The following is a 19,956-nucleotide window of genomic DNA, read 5'->3' as shown; positions in this document are numbered from 1 at the left end:
TTTTATGCATTTCGTGTATAGGGAGAGACTTGCCAAGAGCAAAATGATCAGTGAGCTTGGCTCTTGGGAGAAGATAGTAAGATTCATTCTGTGCATGACAGGTTGAGAGTTCTGTAAGGCTGACGTGGTTTCTCTGACATACAGGGGAGCCTCTGGGGCAACTTAATGATGCTTGCTCTGTCCACCGGCCACAGAGACAGAGCCCAGCCTCCTCAGGGAAGGTGGAGCCCCAGTCTTTGTTCTTAAGGCCAAATTGATCTTGATTTGGAATTTTTAATACTTGATCGCAAAGCACAATTTATTTTATATACGATATCCATAGCAATAAGCCTAGGACTTCTAATTGTGCTTAACAATTTACACAAATTCATTCTGCAAAAAAAAAAAAAAAAAAGAATAGTCTAGAAAAGATCTAGCAAGAAAAGTCTTCCAAGACCACTTAGATTTATTATAATTTGGACTCATGTTGTTGAACTCAGGTACTGTGCTAAGCAGTATACAAGCATTTTCATTCAATGCTCAATTGGCCTGATGTAGGTTCTGTTAATCCTACTTTCAACACTTGGGAAACAGGATTAAGTGACTTGCACAAGGTCGTTACTACTGGATTTTAGAGCGTACTCCAGCTTTGTTACCCTGTCTCCCATCAGAGATTGAAGGCCCTTGATTCCCTATGTGGGTGTGGATAAAGTAGTAATCTGGGAAGACAACCAGAGGTGTCACTAGTCCAAGCATCTGTATGTTCCCCCAGCGAGCAAGACCAGTTGAGAGAAATCCTGGTCCACACCTATACTTTATGTTGCAGACCACAGGATACACATAATTTATTTTAAATAAGCCTTTGGCACATTACTTCTTTGAGCTTCTACATTGGTAAAGTATATTTATCAGTTCTATGAATTTTGGAATCAAATGAGAGCACAAAAAATACTTTTTATAAATTTTAAGCAAAAGGACTAGCTTAGCAGTGAAGTATGCCTAAGAGAAATAATACCTAAGTAGGAAACTAACATTTGAACATTTTTCTATGCTGCAGAAATTTGACCTTTATCCCAAAAGGCATGGAGATCATGACCTTTTGTAAAATGGGGGAATAGGTTCAGAACAAAACTAGCTCAAAGTTAGTGTCAAAGCCAAGATTCAAATCCAGCACTTCTGACTGGTATGCAACCTGGGATTCTCAGGGTTAGCTTTGGGATTGGAAAGCTTCTATGGCTAAGCCATAACCTAAAATTTCTGGAGATTGAACTGAAATCTGACTGCACCTATGAATATTCAGCTTTTTTAAACCCTGTAAGAAAACCAAATGACTTCATTCAATTAAGAAAGTTGTTATTTTAATAAGCAATTTCACTTACCACAAACCAGAAAGGAAGCTAAAACAATACACCATGAAATGTCTAAACAATTTTTATTGAAATGTTTCAGCTCCTTTTTTTATAAGATCAGTTTGTAAAGAAGTTAACAATTCCTGTGGGAGAAGAGACTTGAAGTTACAGAATGCATCTACATTAAAACAAAGTAAAAATACAGAGATGGTTTGGATTTCACAAAAGTTAGCAGATTTCACAAAAGTTAGCAGAGCAGACATATGTTTTTGTTTTTTGTTTGTTTTTGTTTGTTTCATTTTGTTTTGTTTTTTGAGACAGAATCTCGCTCTGTTGCCCAGGCTGGAGTACAACGGCACCATCTCGGCTCACTGCAGTCTCTGCCTCCCTGGTTCAAGCGATTCTCCTGCCTCAGCCTCTCAAGTAGCTGGGACTACAGGTGCCCGCCACCACGCCCGGCTAATTTTTGTATTTTTAGTAGAGACGGGGTTTCACCATATTGACCAGGATGGTCTCGAACTCCTGATCTTGTGATCCAGCTGCCTCAGCCTCCCAAAGTGCTGGGATTATAGGCATGAGCCACTGCGCCTGGTCGGGGACATAAGTTTTAAGGGTAACTCCAACCAAAACCCTAACAACATCCAAGCCCACCCCACCATAGGATTGGACCCTTTGTGGAAGTCCACCAAAAGCAAAATTTGATCACTATTTCATGCATGTTTCACTTTGCTCAATGCTTAATTGCTCAAACTGGAGTCTAAAGACAGAGTGGTTAGTGTTTTCCAGACAGAATATCGCATCTCTTGTCAACCTACATATCCAGTCTTGGTGGATTTGGTAGCCTGGAGAGGCTGAAGTCAATCTTTTTCCAGGCTCTGGCTTTTTAGGTGTTAGTGTTAAATGAACAGGTACGCACAAACACAAGTAGTGAGGTATGCATATATATGCATACATATTTGTTAGTTAAGAACCATTTCAGGCCGAGTGCAGTGGCTCATGCCTATAATTCCAGCACTTTGGGTGACTGAGGCAGGCAGATCACTGGAGTCAGGAGTTTGAGACCAGCCTGGCCAACACAGTGAAACCCGATTTCTACTAAAAATACAAAAAATTAGCCAGATGTGGTGGTGTGTGCCTGTAATCCCAGCTACTCAGGAGGCTGAGGCAGGAGAATTGCCTGAACCCAAGAGGCAGAGGTTGCAGTGAGCTGAGATTGCCCCACTGCACTCCAGTCTGGGCAACAGAGCAAGATACTGTCTCAAAAAACAAAAAACAAAACAAAACAAAACAAAAAAGAACCATTTCAGAACAAGAATTCTGGTAAGCTTAACTAGATAAGTTTGAATTTATGAAATCATTATCACTACCATTACTTTTGGTAAAACAGAAAAACAATAAAAAGTTTATATATATTTTTAAAACTGTATAACTTAAGACACTTAAAATGTTTGGTTTCAGGACCACTGCAGTCTATTTATCATACCAATCTATTTTTAAATGACCATATGCATAGTTTTAACCAAAGTTATATTCTATAAGGATTCATGTTGTAGATCAAAGTGATGAGTAAATGGACTAGGAATACTTTCCCCATGTAAGTAGGTGTATCTGGAATTATTTTAATATTTTGAGTCCAAGTAAATTGTAGGTTCAGCAAATCTACAAATGGCAGATAGGGAACTGGATCTGGTGGAAGTGATAGAAGGTGCACACATAAGGCAGGAAGTAGCCAACAGGGTACTTCTAACAAAGAGAAATCCAAAAATTAAATTTGTGTTTAAGTTATTTCACCATATTCTTTATTATTGTTGGCACAAGAATTACTCCCCCTCGTGAATGCTAAAGGCAAAAGGACTGGGTAGGAAGACGGCAGTATTAGCAATAAAACTACATCTTGCCTCTGCCTTAAGCTGGTATTATAGGGCTATTTCCACTCCTGTGCAGCTGGGGGACCACTGCGGCAGGGTATATCCAGAGGAAGCCAGCCTAACTTTATACACCCACTACCCTTCCCCTCTACCCACTCAAAGCTTTATGTAAAACTCAGGGTGACCCAATTATTAAGGAGCAGATCCGACTCTTTGGCCTAGGCCATCAGGAATGAAAAAGCAAGTGGAAGTACATCAGATTTCTGGTTTAGTTTTAAAACCAAGTGGTGAAGGTCACAAATTCCCCACTCAATGACCCTCCTCGGGAGACAGCAACACACGGTCTTCAACAAAAGCACCTTCATTTGCTAGCGTCTAGATTCAACTCTGGGAGTCAAAATTCATTTTCTTTCTATTTAAGATGAAGTGACTAGGGGTCATAACTGCTTGGTCTTCCAGCTAGTGAAGTTTTAGGAATAAGAGAATTTAAACTGTGAAGTCAATGAGAACTATTGAGTGTAAGATTCCCATTCCAAATCTTTTTCTTTACAAGTTATGATCAGATTCAATAATGAGCTCACTGTCTCTTCTATTCTATAGCTTATAAATCTTAGACACCATTGGAGCTGGAGCTGTAGAATTAGAGGATGGTGGTTACAGAAGAATTGGATATTACAGTTGCTCAACTGACTGCCCATTACAACACCTTTCCATGAAGATGCTATTTGGCAGCGTATTTCTTTTATGTTTGTTTGTTTTTGAGACGGAGGCTCGCTCTGTTGCCAGGCAGGCTGGAGTGCAGTGGCGCAATCTCAACTCACTGAAACCTCCGACTCCCTGGTTCAGGCGATTCTCCTTGGCAGGGTATTTCTGTAACCATCTGCAACTAGTATTTGAGTACGAACATGACAGTATCAAGTTGTAACAGGACAGCTTTCTCCACATTCTTTGTGCTCCTTAACAACCCTACAAGGCAGAAAGTACTGTTTCCACTTTTAAAAGGGGGAACATCAAGGCAGGTCAGTTTGTCCAACCTCCGTCACCCCTGGCTGTTGTCACAATGTGATCTATTTAAATTGACTGAATCAAATCTAGATCAAAAGCATGTTCTCTGAGACAACATACAAATAGTCTAGCCCTTTGGAACTCAGTATCCTATTGCCTGTTCTAAAATAGAATCAAGGCCGGGCACAATGTCTCATGCCTGTAATCCCAGAACTTTGGGAAGGCAAGGCAGGCAGATCACTTTTGAGGTCAGGAGTTCAAGACCAGCCTGGCCAACATGGTGAAACCCCATCACTACTAAAAATACAAAAATTAGCTGGGTGTGGTGGCACGTGCCTGTAATTCCAGTTGCTCTGGAGGCTGAGGCAGGAGAATCACTTGAACCCAGGAGGCAGAGGTTGTGGTGAGCAGAGATTGCACCACTGCACTCCAACCTGAGTCAGAGTGAGACTCTGTCTCAAAAAATAAATTAATTAATTAATTTAATTTAATGGAATCAGAGAGCACATGAATTTTCTAGAGTCCTCATAGTCTATATCTGTTGCTGATCGTTAGATATTTCATATTGTTCAGTTTAAAGAACTCATGGTGATAATGAGGTAATAATTTATAGGATGAAAACTTGAGGAATATTGCAGAATTAGATATTAGTAAAAATAAGTCATGTGTGGTGATGAATAAATTACTCCAGCCCATGTTACCAGATGCCTCCAGACAGTCAGCGGCACTATCATAAACTTGTTCCATGGAAATGCATGTCTGAGCATCCTTACAGGATGTGATGGTGCCAAGCAGCCAACAGCTCCAGTGCGTGTGTTTGCCATAAGCCTTGTAGTACTCCCTGGGACATCTAAGAATCTGTCCTTCAGGGTTTGGGAAACAAATATGGCCACATCCTCCATGGTCTTTTGAGCAGCTGTTACTACCTACAGAATATCCCCACCACCCCCATGAAAAGCTTATTGAGTTAGATTAGGTTTCTTAAAGGTCTTCTGCAAACTTTTTTTACAAATACATTATCAGAGTTATGGGACCCAAATGTTTTCCCCAAATTAGATGGCTCTTCAATTTAATTCCTTTTACTCAACTAGATACTGAATGACTGGCAATTCTTCCTTCATGGAAAAGGATGGTTTTAGAAGCCTAGGAGTTCAGATGTTGGATGGCTTAAGAAAAACTGAGGGGAATTCTGACTCATTCAGGGCCACATTGTGAGTTCTCTTCGCCCCTCAAGTTACACCTGGTAAAACACTTAACTTAATTATGATAAAACAAACACTCACAGATTCAGTATTCTGACATGTGATGGCTTTCATCCACATTAATTAGTCTAGGGACAGTTGGTATGATCATAGTAAACACTCAGGAAATTCATGCCATGTACTCAGAGGTGAGTCAGTGTGCCTGGACAGAAGCCTGAGAAGAGAAGACGGTGGCAGACCTGTCTGTGGCAGGACTGGGAGGATCGCTCTTTATTTGAGCCATCCTGACAGGTGCATGTGCCGTCATGGAGGTGCTCCCAAGAAACATGTTCCTCCCCATTCCCACAGGGAACAGAAGATGGATGCAAAGCAGATGTGGTGGTGGAGGATAAGTGGGAGGAGCGGGAGGAGCGGGAAGGGTGGTTGGGGCTGCTCCTTCAACCCCGGGATCTAGAGCAAACAGCTATTTCAGCAAGTCAGTCCAGTAGGTTCCAGCAATGGGCATGTGCCCCTACTGTCCCCCTCCTTCAGAAAATCACATCATGGCTGTGTACGTACATTTTTCTATTTCACAGGAAGAAAGTGTGCAACTGACCCAAAGCCTGGATCCTTAGGTTAAGTGTGGTACATTAGCCTATCAGCAACCCACAGTAATTTGGGCAAGGTGTTTTTTCCTTTCCATCCCACTAACTTTAGTCTTTGGGAAATTTCCAGAACATGGACAACTTCAAGAGAATCTCTGAAGAACTGTGGGTTGGGACCACTGCCAGTGCAAACATAAAGATGCCCAGGATTTTATCCTAGAAAAACATACTGAAAAGAGTCAGGTAAAGTGGATCTCAAAGAATAACCCCACAGAGGAAGGCTAGCTGGCCACCTCCTGGTTCTCTGCCAAGATGATCGTTTTCTTTATACATGATACTGAGAAGGCTGCTGCCTCCTCTTGTTCCACAGTACAAGTGCGGCTTTGTCCATAGTCACCAGGTAGGACTCGTAGGCTGCTCTAATCCCATTGCTCCAGGATTTGTTTAAAGAGTATGTTCTATTTCTTAGAAGACCCAGACTACTCCAGCATAGTGGCTCACACCTGTAATCCCAGCACTTTGAGAGGCTGAGGTGGGTGGATCACCAGGTCAAAAGATCAAGACCATCCTGGCCAACATGGTGAAACCCCGTCTCTACTAAAAATACAAAAATTAACTGTATGTGGTGGTGGGCACCTGTAGTCCCAGCTACCTGGGAGGCTGAGACAGGAGAATCACTTGAACCCTGGAGGCGGAGGTTGCAGTGAGTCGATATCCTGCCACTGCACTCTAGTATGAGTGACAGAGTGAGACTCCATCTCCAAAAAAAAAAAAAAAAGAAGACGACGACTCAGACTTTTCAACCCTAAGGAAGAGTCAAGTTCTTGTGAACTGACACTGAACAAGTCACCAATGATAGGGGAAAGCATGGGTACCATTTAATTGTGTCTTTTGTGTCCATATGGTGGAAATACCATGTAAGGGTTTGCTACTGCACATCCCTTCCCAACTGTACGTTTAATGATGTTACATTGGTAGCTTGAAATCTGGCATTGTGGGATATTTGCACCCTGATAATTGGCAAACACTACAAATGGGGACTTCACTTGGTTTTTTCATTTTGTTTTCTAGACCAGGAACTGGCAAACAATGGCCCTTGAGCCAAACTCAGCCTGTTGCCTGTTTTTGTAAAATTTTAGCAGAATGAAGCTATGGCCATTCACTCACATGTTATCAATCGCTAATTCTGTGAAACAATGGCAGATTATCCACCAAGCCTAAAATATTTACTATCTGGCCTTTTGGAGAAAAAGTTTGCCAATCTCTAGTCTAGACTTAAAGAAAGTGATGAAGTATTAATGAGGCAGACAAAATCTGCATGTATCCTGTCTATAACCGTTAAAATTTAAATACCATAAAAATTGAGGAAATATCTCCATAGCATTTGAAATCTATTATCCAGTTCAGCAAAGAAGTCATTTATGTCACTGATGGACTAATCCCCACAAGTCTTCATTGCTTCACTTTCACCTCACTTGTTTATGGAAATAAAATCATCAAAAAACATTCACGTCAAGAATACTCATTCACTGACTTCTTTCCCTAATCAGATAGTAATCAAGCATTTATTCACAGTTTTTGTCAAATCTTGAATTGTAACCATAGATTGGCTTCTGATCTAAGAATTCCAAATCAAAAAGCAGCCTGTGAAAATCAGTTAGCTATATGAAATTTGTAAAAAAAATATCATGGCCAGGTGTAGTGGCTTGCACCTGTAAACCCAGTACTTTGGGAAGTTGAAGCCGGAGGATTGCTTGAACCTAGGATTTGGAGATCAGACTGGGAAATATAGTGAGGCTTCATCTCTACAAAAAATAAAAAACAGAAAAATTAGCCAGGCATGGTGGCATGTGCCTGTGGTCCCGGCTACTCAGAAGACTAAGGCGGGAAGATTGCCTGAGCCCAGGAGGTCAAGGCTGCAGTGAGCCATGATTGTGCCACTGCACTCTAGCCTGGGCAACAGAGTCAGACCCTGTCTCAAAAAGAAAATAAAACAGGTCGGGCGCAGTGGCTCACGCCTGTAATCCCAGCACTTTGGGAAGCCAAGGCAGGCAGATCAACTGGGGTCAGGAGTTCGAGACCAGCCTGGATAACATGATGAAACCCCATCTCTACAAAAATGCAAAAAATAGCTGGGCGTGGTGTCATGTGTCTGTAATCCCAGCTACTCGGGAGGCTGAGGCAGGAGAATTGCTTGAATTTGGGAGATGGAGGGTGCAGTGAGCTGAGATTGCACCATTGCATTCCAGTCTGGGTGACAGGAATGAAATGCCATCTCAAAAAAAAAAAAAAAAAAAAAGCAAAGAAAAGAATATCATGTATTTTATTATTTGTACATTGTGTTACATATCAGTAAGCTTAATTATAAACAGATGTAGGTATATATGTGCACACCTTTGTTTCCCAGATGGCTGATTGTTAAACATTTTCCAGCACATCACTAGGTATTATAGTAAGAACTCAAATATTAACTACCAGGGATGTTGACAAACAGCCAAAGCATGAAAGTGGGGCTGGAGTAGAAGAATGAGGAAGCTGGTACCCCCAGGGCTTGATGTGCTGTAAAATTCTTCCTACACACTGGGTGTTAGAGTGGGAGAATTTCTTTACCGTTTTCTCACACTTGCATATGGAGGAGCTTTCATAAAATGACATTTCTGCATTCTCCCACATCCATGAAGTTACTCCTACCCAGGAAAGGAGAAGTGACTTACAAATTATTGGAAATTGTTAAGATGAGGCTGGCCATATTTGGTTTGACCCCTTTGTTGGGCTCTGCCACCTGCAGAGAACATGCGCCTTCCTCTGGAATTGTAAATTTAACCTTGGCACTGCACAGATTCAAGGTTGAAAGCTCAGGGTCACAGAATGTTCCTTGAGCAATGCTACACTGGTTCTTAAAGGCATGCACTCTAATTCTAAAACAGAATTTTGGAAGCCTCCCATTTTTCACTAGAAATTTCATCTGCATTTTCTAGCCTCAATTTTCAATATGAAGACAAGATTAACATGCTCAGGAAAAAACAACACTGACACTGGCACACTCAATGTAAAGATGAGCTGAAAACTACATGCTGATGGCTTGTCAGAAACCCTGCCATCTACAAACAGGCCTGGATAGCAGAGAGCACAACTCTTCTACATTTTCTAATTTCACATACTACAGCGAGGGAAATAGGACACAAGGAATAATGGCCAGAGATGTGCTAAGGTGTTTCCAACATACAGAGGGCCATTAGGAAGGAGGAGGACCTTAGCAGAAACATAACCAAGGAATCCAAGAGAATCTGACCTCAGTTTTAGACAATATTTATTATAGAAGTCTCAAATCAAAATTATATATACATTTATGCTTCAGGACAGGTAAGTCACAGAAGAAGATTGTCCGGATAAATATATATGCTTCTTAGACTATGGTTATGGGGCTTGAAGAAGGTAAGGCTCTTCCTACCAAGAAATATACTTGGATAGAGGAGAATAGAGTTCAACTTCTCGAGGACAAACACATTTAAGCCTTCATCCAGGCCAGGCACTGTGGCTCACGCCTGTAATCCCAGCATTTTCGGAGGCCGAGGTAGGTGGATCATGAGGTCAACAGTTCGAGACCACCCTGGCCAACATGGTAAAACCCCGTCTCTACTAAAAACACAAAAATTAGCCAGGCGTGGTGGTGGGTGCCTGTAATTCCAGCTACTTGGGAGGAGTGTTGCTTGAACCCAGGAGGCAGAGGTTGCAGTGAGCCAAGACCGCACCATTGTGCTCGAGCCTAGGCGACAGAGCAAGACTCCGTCTCAAAAAGAAAAAAAAAAAAAAGTCATCCACCCAGAAGTACATACATGCTTCTATCAAGATCATATGCAATCAACCTTGGCCTTGAATTTAAAGATATGAGAATCTCACAGATGTCTGTTTGTTGATCCAAGACACTAAGCTTTCGATCTGCTGCTATAAGAATTTTAATATTATCAGCTGTACTAGAAGTAGAAGAAAAGTAGTGACACATTACTTTGAAGCTTTACTTCACACTTTTTCCTTTAACTAAAGGTGTTTTTCCATCTCCTATGTCAAAATCTACCTAGCCCTGAAGTCTGGACTGTGTGTGCAGAAGAAAGCTAGTTGATCACCTTAGTACCCCCTCCTTCTTCTGAACCCCAACACACTAAAACTCATCTTTGGAACTTTATTGCCTTACTTGGTTTCAGAGTCAGCTCCTCTCCAGCTTAACAGAAGTCCTCTCCATGCTTCATACACAGTACCTGAATGTAATTAAGTGCCTCAGTGGTAAAGAAACCCAGGCCAAGGTGAGATTACATTGATTGGGTCTCTGGAGCACCTAGTTCTATAATTTATAGATTACATCATTTTAAAGACATTGAACAGCAACTGACACTCAAACAGGGCAAGGAATGTTATAATAGCAGCTTCCTATGGAAAGAATAAAGTCATTTCTATACTAGACTTTCACATGAATCATCTATATCACTTGTATCTAGTACTGCTAAGAACAGAGCAGGAGCTAGGCTTTGCCTCAGGTATTGAAACTTACTTGTAACTTGACAGCTGGTGCCATTGTAGAGCTGGTGACCTTGAATACAGTCACAGGAGTGACAGCCTGGGGTATTATGACATAGTTGGTTACTAGGACCACATGCCAGAGAGCACTCGTTTACATCTGATGATAGAGAGCCCTAAGTTAGAGATGACCCAGGAACAACCTCTTCAGTATGTTTGTTCTCTGGAGCCACTTCCCAGATGCTCACTGAATATGTGCTATGTGGAAGTCACTGAGCCAGGGGCCGGAATAGACAGTCTCTTTCTCTATAGAGTTCCCACTCACGTGAATGTCATTTAACAGACACATCAGTAGAGGGACTCCAGATGTTTGACTGGTACAGAATATTGATTTATGTTACTTTAGCAACATTTCTTGGATGTGTCACATGTCAAGCTGGCCAGAGTCTAACTCAGAATGACAAATGTTATGGCCCGGACTTCACTACTGGTGCCATAGGACAACATGTCCAAGATGATGGAAACAACTTAAGCTTCCCAGGTATAACTGGTGAAATTTAGATCAAGTGTTGTCATGTCTGAAAGCTCAGTGGCAGGGACCCTTTAGAATATGAGTCACAGGACCAGGAATGATTTATTTTGGTGTTTGTTGTTTGTTTGTTGTTTGTTTGGCAGAAAGAAATGTGGTTCCTTGGGGCATTGCCAGGAAAAAAATCATTTCTCCAAAACCACGGGGTTCTAAAATAGAATGATGCTTTCCCATCCCAGGAGAATAATCAATGTATGGCTACAAGTCAAGTTCAGTGGTCAGTGAAGTCCTGCAGTGGGCCAGGAATGCTGCAGGATGCCTGCAGAAGGATGTCCCAGGAGCCCAGGCATATGCATAATACAAAACCCAGACCCCTCCAGGGTCAGGGCCAGAAACCGACTTCAGACTCCTAATGAAGAATGAATAAATACGTTGTTTTATCCAAAATAGGCTTCAATAATTATTCATAATGTGATGAAAACTTAGGAATTCTCAATATAAAAATCATCATTGAGTGTAACTCTCATGTTAATAAACCAGGGCCTTTTCTCTTGTATCCTTCTGATATGGGGTGTTGTTCCCACCCAAATCTCATCTCGAATTGTAGCTCCCATAATTCCCACATGTCATGAGAGGGACCCTGTGGGAGGTAATTGAATCATGGGGCGACTCTTTCCTGTGCTGTTCTGGAGATAGTGAATAAGTCATGAGATCTGATGGTTTTAAAAAGGGGATTTCCCCTGCACACGCTCCGTTGCCTGCCACCATGTAAAATGTGACTTTGCTCCTTGCCTTCTGCCATGATTGTGAGGCCTCCGCAGCCATGTGGAACTGTGAGTCCATTAAACCTCTTTTACTTTATAAATTACCCAGTCTTGAGTGTGTCTTTATTAGCAGTGTGAAAACAGACTAATACACCTTCCCACCTAAATGGGTAAGGCTGCAGGTAGAGCCCTTGTAGAGAGTGAACTACTGATTAAGGGTAACTGATATTAAGGCTCAGGGTGGCAAGACTGATCTACCCAACAGGCCAAAGCATCAAGACAACAAATCCTTTAACCTCCTAAACACATTTTAACCTAAAATACCATCCTGTATTTTTATGGACAAGTGCTACAATAGCAGCCATAACCTTTACACATCATTAATGAATGGTGAAGATATATGAGATTTATTTCAACCATTCTGGCACAAGAATCCCATTATACAAACATGAGAGATGAGACTCAAAGATTTGGAGAAGCTCAGCCAGCAGAAACAAGCAAGGATAAACATACAATGGGTTCTAATTTCAGAATCTGTTCTGATGCCCAGGCGTGGACCTCAGACATGGCCATGAAGTAACAAACATCTATTTTTTTCCATGACAGAAATCCTTCAATTCCATAAGAGAAATATGCTAAATTTAATGTTTTCTCATTAGGCTACAGTTGACCAGCAGTTCCCACAAAAGAGGATGACAACAGGCATTGGTGAGGATGTGGAGACACTGGAACCCTTAAGTATTGCTGGTGAGACTGTCAATGGTACAAGCACTACAGAAAACAGTTTGGTGGTTCCTCAAAAAGTTAAACACAGAATTATCATATGACTTAGCAATTCCACTTCTGGTTTATATCCAGAGAACTGAAAGCAGAAATTCAAACAGATTCTTGAACACCAGTGTTCAAGTATCTTGGTAAGGGATCATGTCTCAGTTGTACTTAGTTGTACTTGTACTAAATACTTAGTGGTACTTAGTGTAGTATCACTAAGCACTTAGTACTTAGTACTTACTAAGTTGTACTTAGTAGAGTTACTCATTTAATTTTAAAAGTCTGGCTTATAAAAACCAGTACTTAATTCTTACTAAGTTGTACTTAGTAGAGATACTCATTTGATTTTAAAAGTCTGGCTTATAAAAACCATTAAAAATAAAATACATAGGCAATATTAGTTTTTAATGGATGGCTAACAACCTCGCTATCTACTCACATTCCATCCCTATCTCCCTACATGACTTGAAGAAAACTATTAAATTGAGAGCAGTCGATGTCAGTAACTAACACGGGAGCTCAGGCTCAGTCAACAGGCTATTTGGGTCAAAGTTTCAGTTGGATCACTTACTAGAAGCACGACCTTGAGAGAGTTCTCTGGACTTCAGTTTTCTTGTTTATAAAATGAGGCTAGTAAATAAGCGATGCTAAGAGGATTCAGGAATTAAGTTAGCACAAAACCGCTTGGCACAATACCCACCACACAAATGCTCATAAACCAGTAACTCTTTTGCTCCCTCTTCCCACAGATTCTTCCAGAAGGATCACAAGGTTGCAGTCAGCCCTCAAAGACTCACATCAGGTGAGTGACAACTTGGACAATGATGATTCTCGGTCCAGGGACTAGCATGTGGGTTCTACACATTATCTGCAGACAAGTCTCAAACCTTACTTTCCAAATTTAGGTAAATGCTTGCTGTGAATACGTAAGCAATTTACTTATGAATGTATTTATTTTCATATTAAATTCCTGGTAGCTTTCTCATAGTCTGTCAACATACCAAGTACAGTGACTATGTGCTGTTCTAAAACAGACATCACAAAGGTGTCTTCACACTAGAAGGTGTTAGAAATCACTGCTTAGTAGAAGCAAGAAAGATAAGTAACTTTGACTCCTGTTTCAGAACTGGTGTGGGCAGATCAGCTTCAACAGAGAGGCTGGACCAGGTTAGGCAAAAAATCTGAAGCAAAACCGGAGGGTTCGAATCCTTCCTGAAAGAGATGCAACTCAGTTGCTAAGGGGCGCCCCCTCCAAACTGGTTCACAGTGTCTTGACCAAGAAAGAGTGTGCACAAGTTAAAATGGCTTAAAATCGGCTATCCAATCATAGGGGCTAACCAGGAGCACCTGCCTGGCCAGGTGGTTTAACAAGTGCTGGGCGCCTGGCTGTATCTCCAGGCACTGCCTTCACCCTTCGGGAACTGTGCGTGTCTGGGTCACCCTGGAACCGGGACTCAGCTCACCCCTGCTTTGGGGTCTGCCTACACCTGAGTGGTGTCAACAAATGCCTCCAGAAAGTGGCTTCCTAAATGCACCTCAAGCCCCAACACCCTTTCCTCTGGGCTGTTGGGCACCTATCTGCGAGGTCCGGTGTCTCCAAGAGGCTAAACCTGCTGCCTGTAAAACCCCGGGGGGCGGGGCCCGACCCGCCGGGATCAAGGCGAAAGCGAATCCCACTCAGCCTCGATGTTAGAAGGAAGAGCCCAGGTGAGAGGGTGCGCCCGGCTCTCAGGTTTAGAGAGGGCCTCTTCTCCCACCTGCTTGAGGATGCAAAAACGGAAAGACACTGAATTTGTCCGCTGAGCCCACCTCCCCTCTCAGCCACTGGGAGTTCTGCAAAGAGCCGAGAAGCAGGTGATCCGAGCCCGGGGCATGGATGGCGGCCCCTGCAGAAGGCCCAGCCACGCCCTCCTAGATCCTGGACAACCCGACGCTGCAGAATGGGACAGGACACACCCCGCTGGCGGTCCCTGCCGCGCCCCTCGGCGACACGCGACGCCTGTGTCCTGCAGAGCGCGGTACGGTCCTCTCCCTGGGCGCCCCTGGCAGCCCGACCCACTCACCTGCCCCGGACCCCGCGACGCTGGAGCGCAGCCAGCACAGGCGAAAGGAGGAGGACGGGTGTCCAGTGCCCCAGACCGGGGAGGGGTCGGGCGTCGGCGACCTGGCGCTCGATGCCGGCGCCTCCGGGCTGCAGCGGTGCTCGCAGGCAGGAGCAGAGAGGTTGGCGAGGTGCGGGCTCAGTTTCCCTAGGAGCTATGGATAATCTGAAAGTAGTTACGAAAAGAAATTCAAAATGTTTAAAAGATCAATTAAGATGTTCTAACTCGTAAGTGGCAGTTGAACAGTGAGAACACATGGACACAGGGAGGGGAACATCACACACCCAGGCCTGTTAGGGCATGAAGCGGAAGGGGAGAGAGAGCATTAGGGCAAATACCTAATTCTGGCAGGGTTTAAAACCTAGATGACGGGTTGACAGGTGCAGCAAACCACCATGGCACATGTATACCTATGTAACAAACCTGCAAGTGCTGCACACATATCCCAGAACTTTAAAAAAAAATGAAGAGCTGTTGTTATACAAGGCATAGGGTCACAGGTATAACAGAGGAACTGGCAGGGAACCAACCCCCTCCCTCTAAACAAACACCTAGAAAACTGGTCAACTTCCAAGAAAAAATTGTTTTCAGGGAGATTAATCCCCCAAAGAAAGAAAACAAGGTGAGACTTACAATCACCATGAGTTTCCAACTGGAGGCATTTACCAAACCTGGGAATAGAGGAGGAACACAGTGGTCTCATACATAAGGAGACAGAGATACACAGAGATCAGAATTTGGGCAGCCTGAAGCAGCTGGAACTTGAGAGGCAGAGGACTAAAGAGAAGAGAGCTGGCTGGGCTTGGTGACTCATGCCTGTAATCCCAGCACTTTGGGAGGCCAAGGCAGGCAGATCATCTGAGGGTGGGAGTTCGAGACCCCACCTACTAGAGACCCCGTCTCTACTAAAAATACAAAATTAACCAGGTGTGGTGGTGCATGCCTGTAATCCCAGCTACTTGGGAGGCTGAGGCAGGAGAATCGCTTGAACCCAGGAGGCAGAGGTTGCAGTGAGCTGAGATCACACCATTGCACTCCAGCCTGGGCCAAAAGAGCAAAACTCTGTCTTAAAAAAAAAAAAAAAAAAAAATCGACATAAAAGAGTTTCCAAAATCTTTACAGGAGTTTGTTTGTGTCTTTGGTTAAATCCCAAGCTGTGCACGTATAGGGTGAGATTTCATGAGACCAGGCAAAGAATGACTACTGAAGAGTTGTAAACAACTCATAGATTTTGACAGGTTTCAGACATTTGAGTTCTGAGCAGTTATTGAACACCTGAGATATTTCATAGGGGCCTGAAAGGCTACTGGCTCTAAAGTAAAGGCTTAAAAATTATTAAGGGCTAGGCTCATTGGTGTACACCTATAGTCACAGCTTCTTGAGAGACCAAGACAGGAAGACGGCTTAAGCCTTGTAGTTCTAGGCTGTAGTGAGCTATGATCGTGCTTGTGAATAGTCACTGCCCTCCAGCCTGAGCAACGTAGACTCTGTCTCTTAAAAAAAAGAAAAAAAAAGCCCCCTCCCGCACCAAGAAGTTTTGTTTATGAATATCTACCTATATGTATCAATATTTACTATATCCTAAATTAAAGCTAAGAATTTTAAAGGACATTTATTAATTAAACTAAAATAGCAATAATAAACTGATTACATGTTAACATATATAACACATTTTTATGAATAATCACATTTTCCAAAATAAACTAATGAAAATAGTAGTATTGTTTTACATTTTGAAAACCTCTTCAATGACATTAATAGAAGACAGCTGCACTCTCATATGCTTTTGCATTCCATCTATTAGTGTGTTGTTTTGATTCCAGTATACAAAGAAAATCTGGCCTTACACAGATATGCAGTTGGCCGTGGAAAAAGCATTTCAATAGCCCTTTCAGATAATGGCTGATACTCTTCTTTGGTGCTGTTATGGGTTGATTTATGTCCCCTAAAAAGCATATGTTGAAATCCTAACTCCCAGTACCTCAATACATGACCTTATTTGGAAATAGGGTCTTTGCATATTTAACCAAACTCAAAGAATGTGGCCTAAACCGAGAAGTCCAGTGTCCTTATGAAAAGGGGAAATTTGGGCTGGGTGCATTGGCTTACGCCTGTAATCCCAGCACTTTGGGAGGCCGAGGTGGGCAGATCATCTGAAGTCAGGATTTCGAGACCAGCCTGACCAACATGGAGAAACCCCGTCTCTACTAAAAATACAAAAATTAGTTGGGTGTGGTGGTGCATGCCCGTAATCCCAGCTACTTGGGAGACTCAGGCAGCAGAATCACTTGAACCTGGGAGGCAGAGGTTGTAGTAAGCCAAGATTGAGCCATTGCACTCCAGCCTGGGCAATAAGAATGAAACTCCATCTCAAAAAAAAAAAAAAGAAAGAAAGAAAAGGGGAAATTTGGACACAAACACATACATATCTGTGAAGGAAACCAATGTGAGGAGACATAGAGAGAAGGCCATGGAAAGATGGAGCGAGGTCAGGGGCAGAGTTATCTAGAAGCCAAAGAAGGTGTGGGGCTACTGGGAGCTGCAGTGGCAAAAGGAACATCCTTCCCTAGAGGCTTCCCAGAGAGTCCAGTCCCATTGACACCTGGATTTCAAACATCTATCCTCCAGAACTGTGAGCCAATACATTTCTGTTCTGCCAAGCCATCCCATTTGTGATAGCTTGCTATGTCAGCCCTAGGAAATTAACATAGATACTAACACCAAAATCCAAGAAGTGATAGTTTTCTAATGATTAGTTGCAATGCATGATCATAACTCACTATAGCCTAGAACTACAGGGCTCATACTGTCTTCTGGCCTTAGCCTCTCAAGCAGCTGAGACTACAGGCATATGCCAATGGGCCCAGCCCTTAATAATTCTTAAGCCTTTTATTCTAGAGCCAGTAGCCCTCCAGGAACCTACAAAATATCCCAGGTGTTCAATAACAGCTCAGAACTCAAATGTCTCTGAAACATGTCAAGATCCATGAGTTGTTTATCTTATAACTCTTCAGTAGTCATTCTTTGCCTGACCTCATGAAATCCCACCCTATACACGTACAGCTTGGAATTTAGCCCATTTCACAAATGTTGCATGTTCTCATTCATATGTGGGAGCTAAAAAAGTAGATCCCATGAAGATAAAGAGTAGATTGGTGGTTTCCAGAAGCCAGGAAGGGAAGGGGGCATGAAAGGAGACTGATTAATGGGTATAGTAATACAGTTAGATAGAAGTAATAAGAGCTGGTGTTTAACAGATCGGTAGGGTGACTATAGTTAACACTAATCTAGTGTATATTTCAAAACAGCTATAAGACAGTAATCAAATGTTCCTAGCATTAAAAAAAAGATAAACACTTAAGATGACGGATAACCCAATTACCTTGATTTGATCTTTCACATTGTATGAATGTATCAAAATACCACATGTACCCTGAAAATATGTACATCTATTATGTATCAATAAAATAAAAAGCAAATAGCAGGCCCGGGCACAGTGGCTCATATGCCTGTAATCCCAGCACTTTGGGAGGCCAAGGCAGGTGGATCACCTGAGGTTGGAGGTTCGAGACCAGCCTGAGCAACACAGAGAAACCCTGTCTCTACTAAAAATACAAAATTAGCTGGGTGTGGTGGTGCATTTTATAATCCTAGCTACTAGGGAGCCTGAGGCAAGAGAATCACTTGAACCCGGGAGGCAGAGGTTGTGATGAGCCGAGATCGCACCATTGCACTCCAGTCTGGGCAACAAGAATAAAACTTCGTCAAAAAAAAAAAAATAGCAAACAAAAATAAAATAATAAAATGGATGAGGCAAATTGCTATAAAGCTTTAAACAAATTATAGATATAAATTTTTTTATTTGGTGTTATATTTTGTTTTCTAACTGTGAAATTTGCTGATTTGTGTATGTTAAGTATATTAATCTCCATCTATGAGTCGATTCACCAATACCTTATATTCTTTCATTCTGTATAGCAGAGAGCTGTGTGGATGTCTATGTGCATCAAACAACTACAGAGAATAAATGTCGAATGATGATGTGCCAGGAGATATTAGCCTGAAAAGATTTCATGAACAAGATGAAATTTAAGCAGCAATTTGAAAGTAAAAAGATACATGCCACAGAGGATTGTTTATGAAGTAAGTCAAATCTGTGTGAATTTTCCCAGCTATTTGTTTGGCAATATGGCAAACTGAGTCACTTTGAAAGAATCCATCTTTTTTATATGTGTAAACCATGGAATACTATGCAGCCATTAAAAAGAACGAGATCATATCCTTGGCAGGAACGTGGATGGAGCTAGAGGCCATTATCCTTTGCAAATTAACAGAAACTGCCATTATCTTTTGTGGAAACAGAAAGCCAAATACTGCATGTTCTCACTTATAAGTGGGGACCAAATGATGAGAACACATGGACATGAATAGGGAACGACAGACACTGGAGCCTGGTTGAGGGTGGAGGGTGGGAGGAGGGAGAGGATCAGGAAAAATAACTAATGGGAGCTAGGCTTAATACCTGGGTGATGAAATAATCTGTACAACAAGCCCCCATGACACGAGTTCACCTATATAACCTGCACATCTATCCCTGAATTGAAAATAAAAGTTAAATTTAAAAAGTGTAACTCGCTACTTCATTTAACAGATTCTCTCTCTTCTTTCTCTCTTTTTTTTTTTTTTTTTTTTTTCGTGACTGTTGTTGTTTTTGTTTTTTCCAATTTGGTTCTTATTTAGGTTTGTCCTGCTAATATTTGAAGATTAATGTTCATTTGTTTATGGAACAACAGAAATTATTCCCCAATAAGATCTAGGCAATGAAATAGGAAAAGAAAGAAGCAGCAAAGAAATTGAGAGACTGGAATTCTATTTATTGCTCTGCTCCTTGTTAGCTGTATGATTTTTGTTAAGTTTCTTAGACCCTCTGGGATTCATATGTAAAATCAGATGGTAGAAATTGTCTCTCAGTTTGTTGTTGTTATTTGTTTTGTTCTGGGACAGAGTCTTGCTCTGTCACCCAGGCTGGAGTGCAGTGGCGCGATCCTGGCTCACTGCAACTTCCGCCTCCCAAATTCAAAGGATGCTTCTACCTCAGCCTCCTGAGTAGTTGGGATTATAGGCCCTGCCACCATACCCGGCTAATTTTTACATTTAGTAAAGATGGGGCTTTGCCATGTTGGCCAGGCTGGTCTCCTGACCTCAGCCTCCCAAAGTGCTGAGATTATAGGCGTGAGCCACCACACCCAGTCATCTCAGATATTTTCAAACATCAGTATTGTGTACATCCC

General features: G+C 42.2%; 1 protein-coding gene across 1 annotated transcript in view; it reads left to right on the top strand.

Annotated features, from left to right (window-relative positions):
- Positions 1-19,258, top strand: part of LOC144330711 (uncharacterized) — a 43,544-nt gene extending 24,286 nt beyond the window's left edge. The window contains exons 3-5 of the mRNA XM_077943024.1: positions 12,452-12,539; positions 13,313-13,365; positions 18,644-19,258. Coding sequence (XP_077799150.1) covers positions 12,452-12,539; positions 13,313-13,365; positions 18,644-18,703 — 201 coding nt within the window. The 3' untranslated portion in view covers positions 18,704-19,258. The remainder of the gene's footprint in view (positions 1-12,451; positions 12,540-13,312; positions 13,366-18,643) is intronic.
- The last annotated feature ends 698 nt before the right edge of the window (positions 19,259-19,956 follow it).

The sequence above is a fragment of the Macaca mulatta genome, chromosome 8, assembly GCF_049350105.2.
Source record: "Macaca mulatta isolate MMU2019108-1 chromosome 8, T2T-MMU8v2.0, whole genome shotgun sequence".
Lineage (NCBI taxonomy): Eukaryota > Metazoa > Chordata > Mammalia > Primates > Cercopithecidae > Macaca > Macaca mulatta.
Note: the sequence above shows the minus strand (reverse complement) of the source record. Positions and strands in the feature narration are given on the sequence as shown.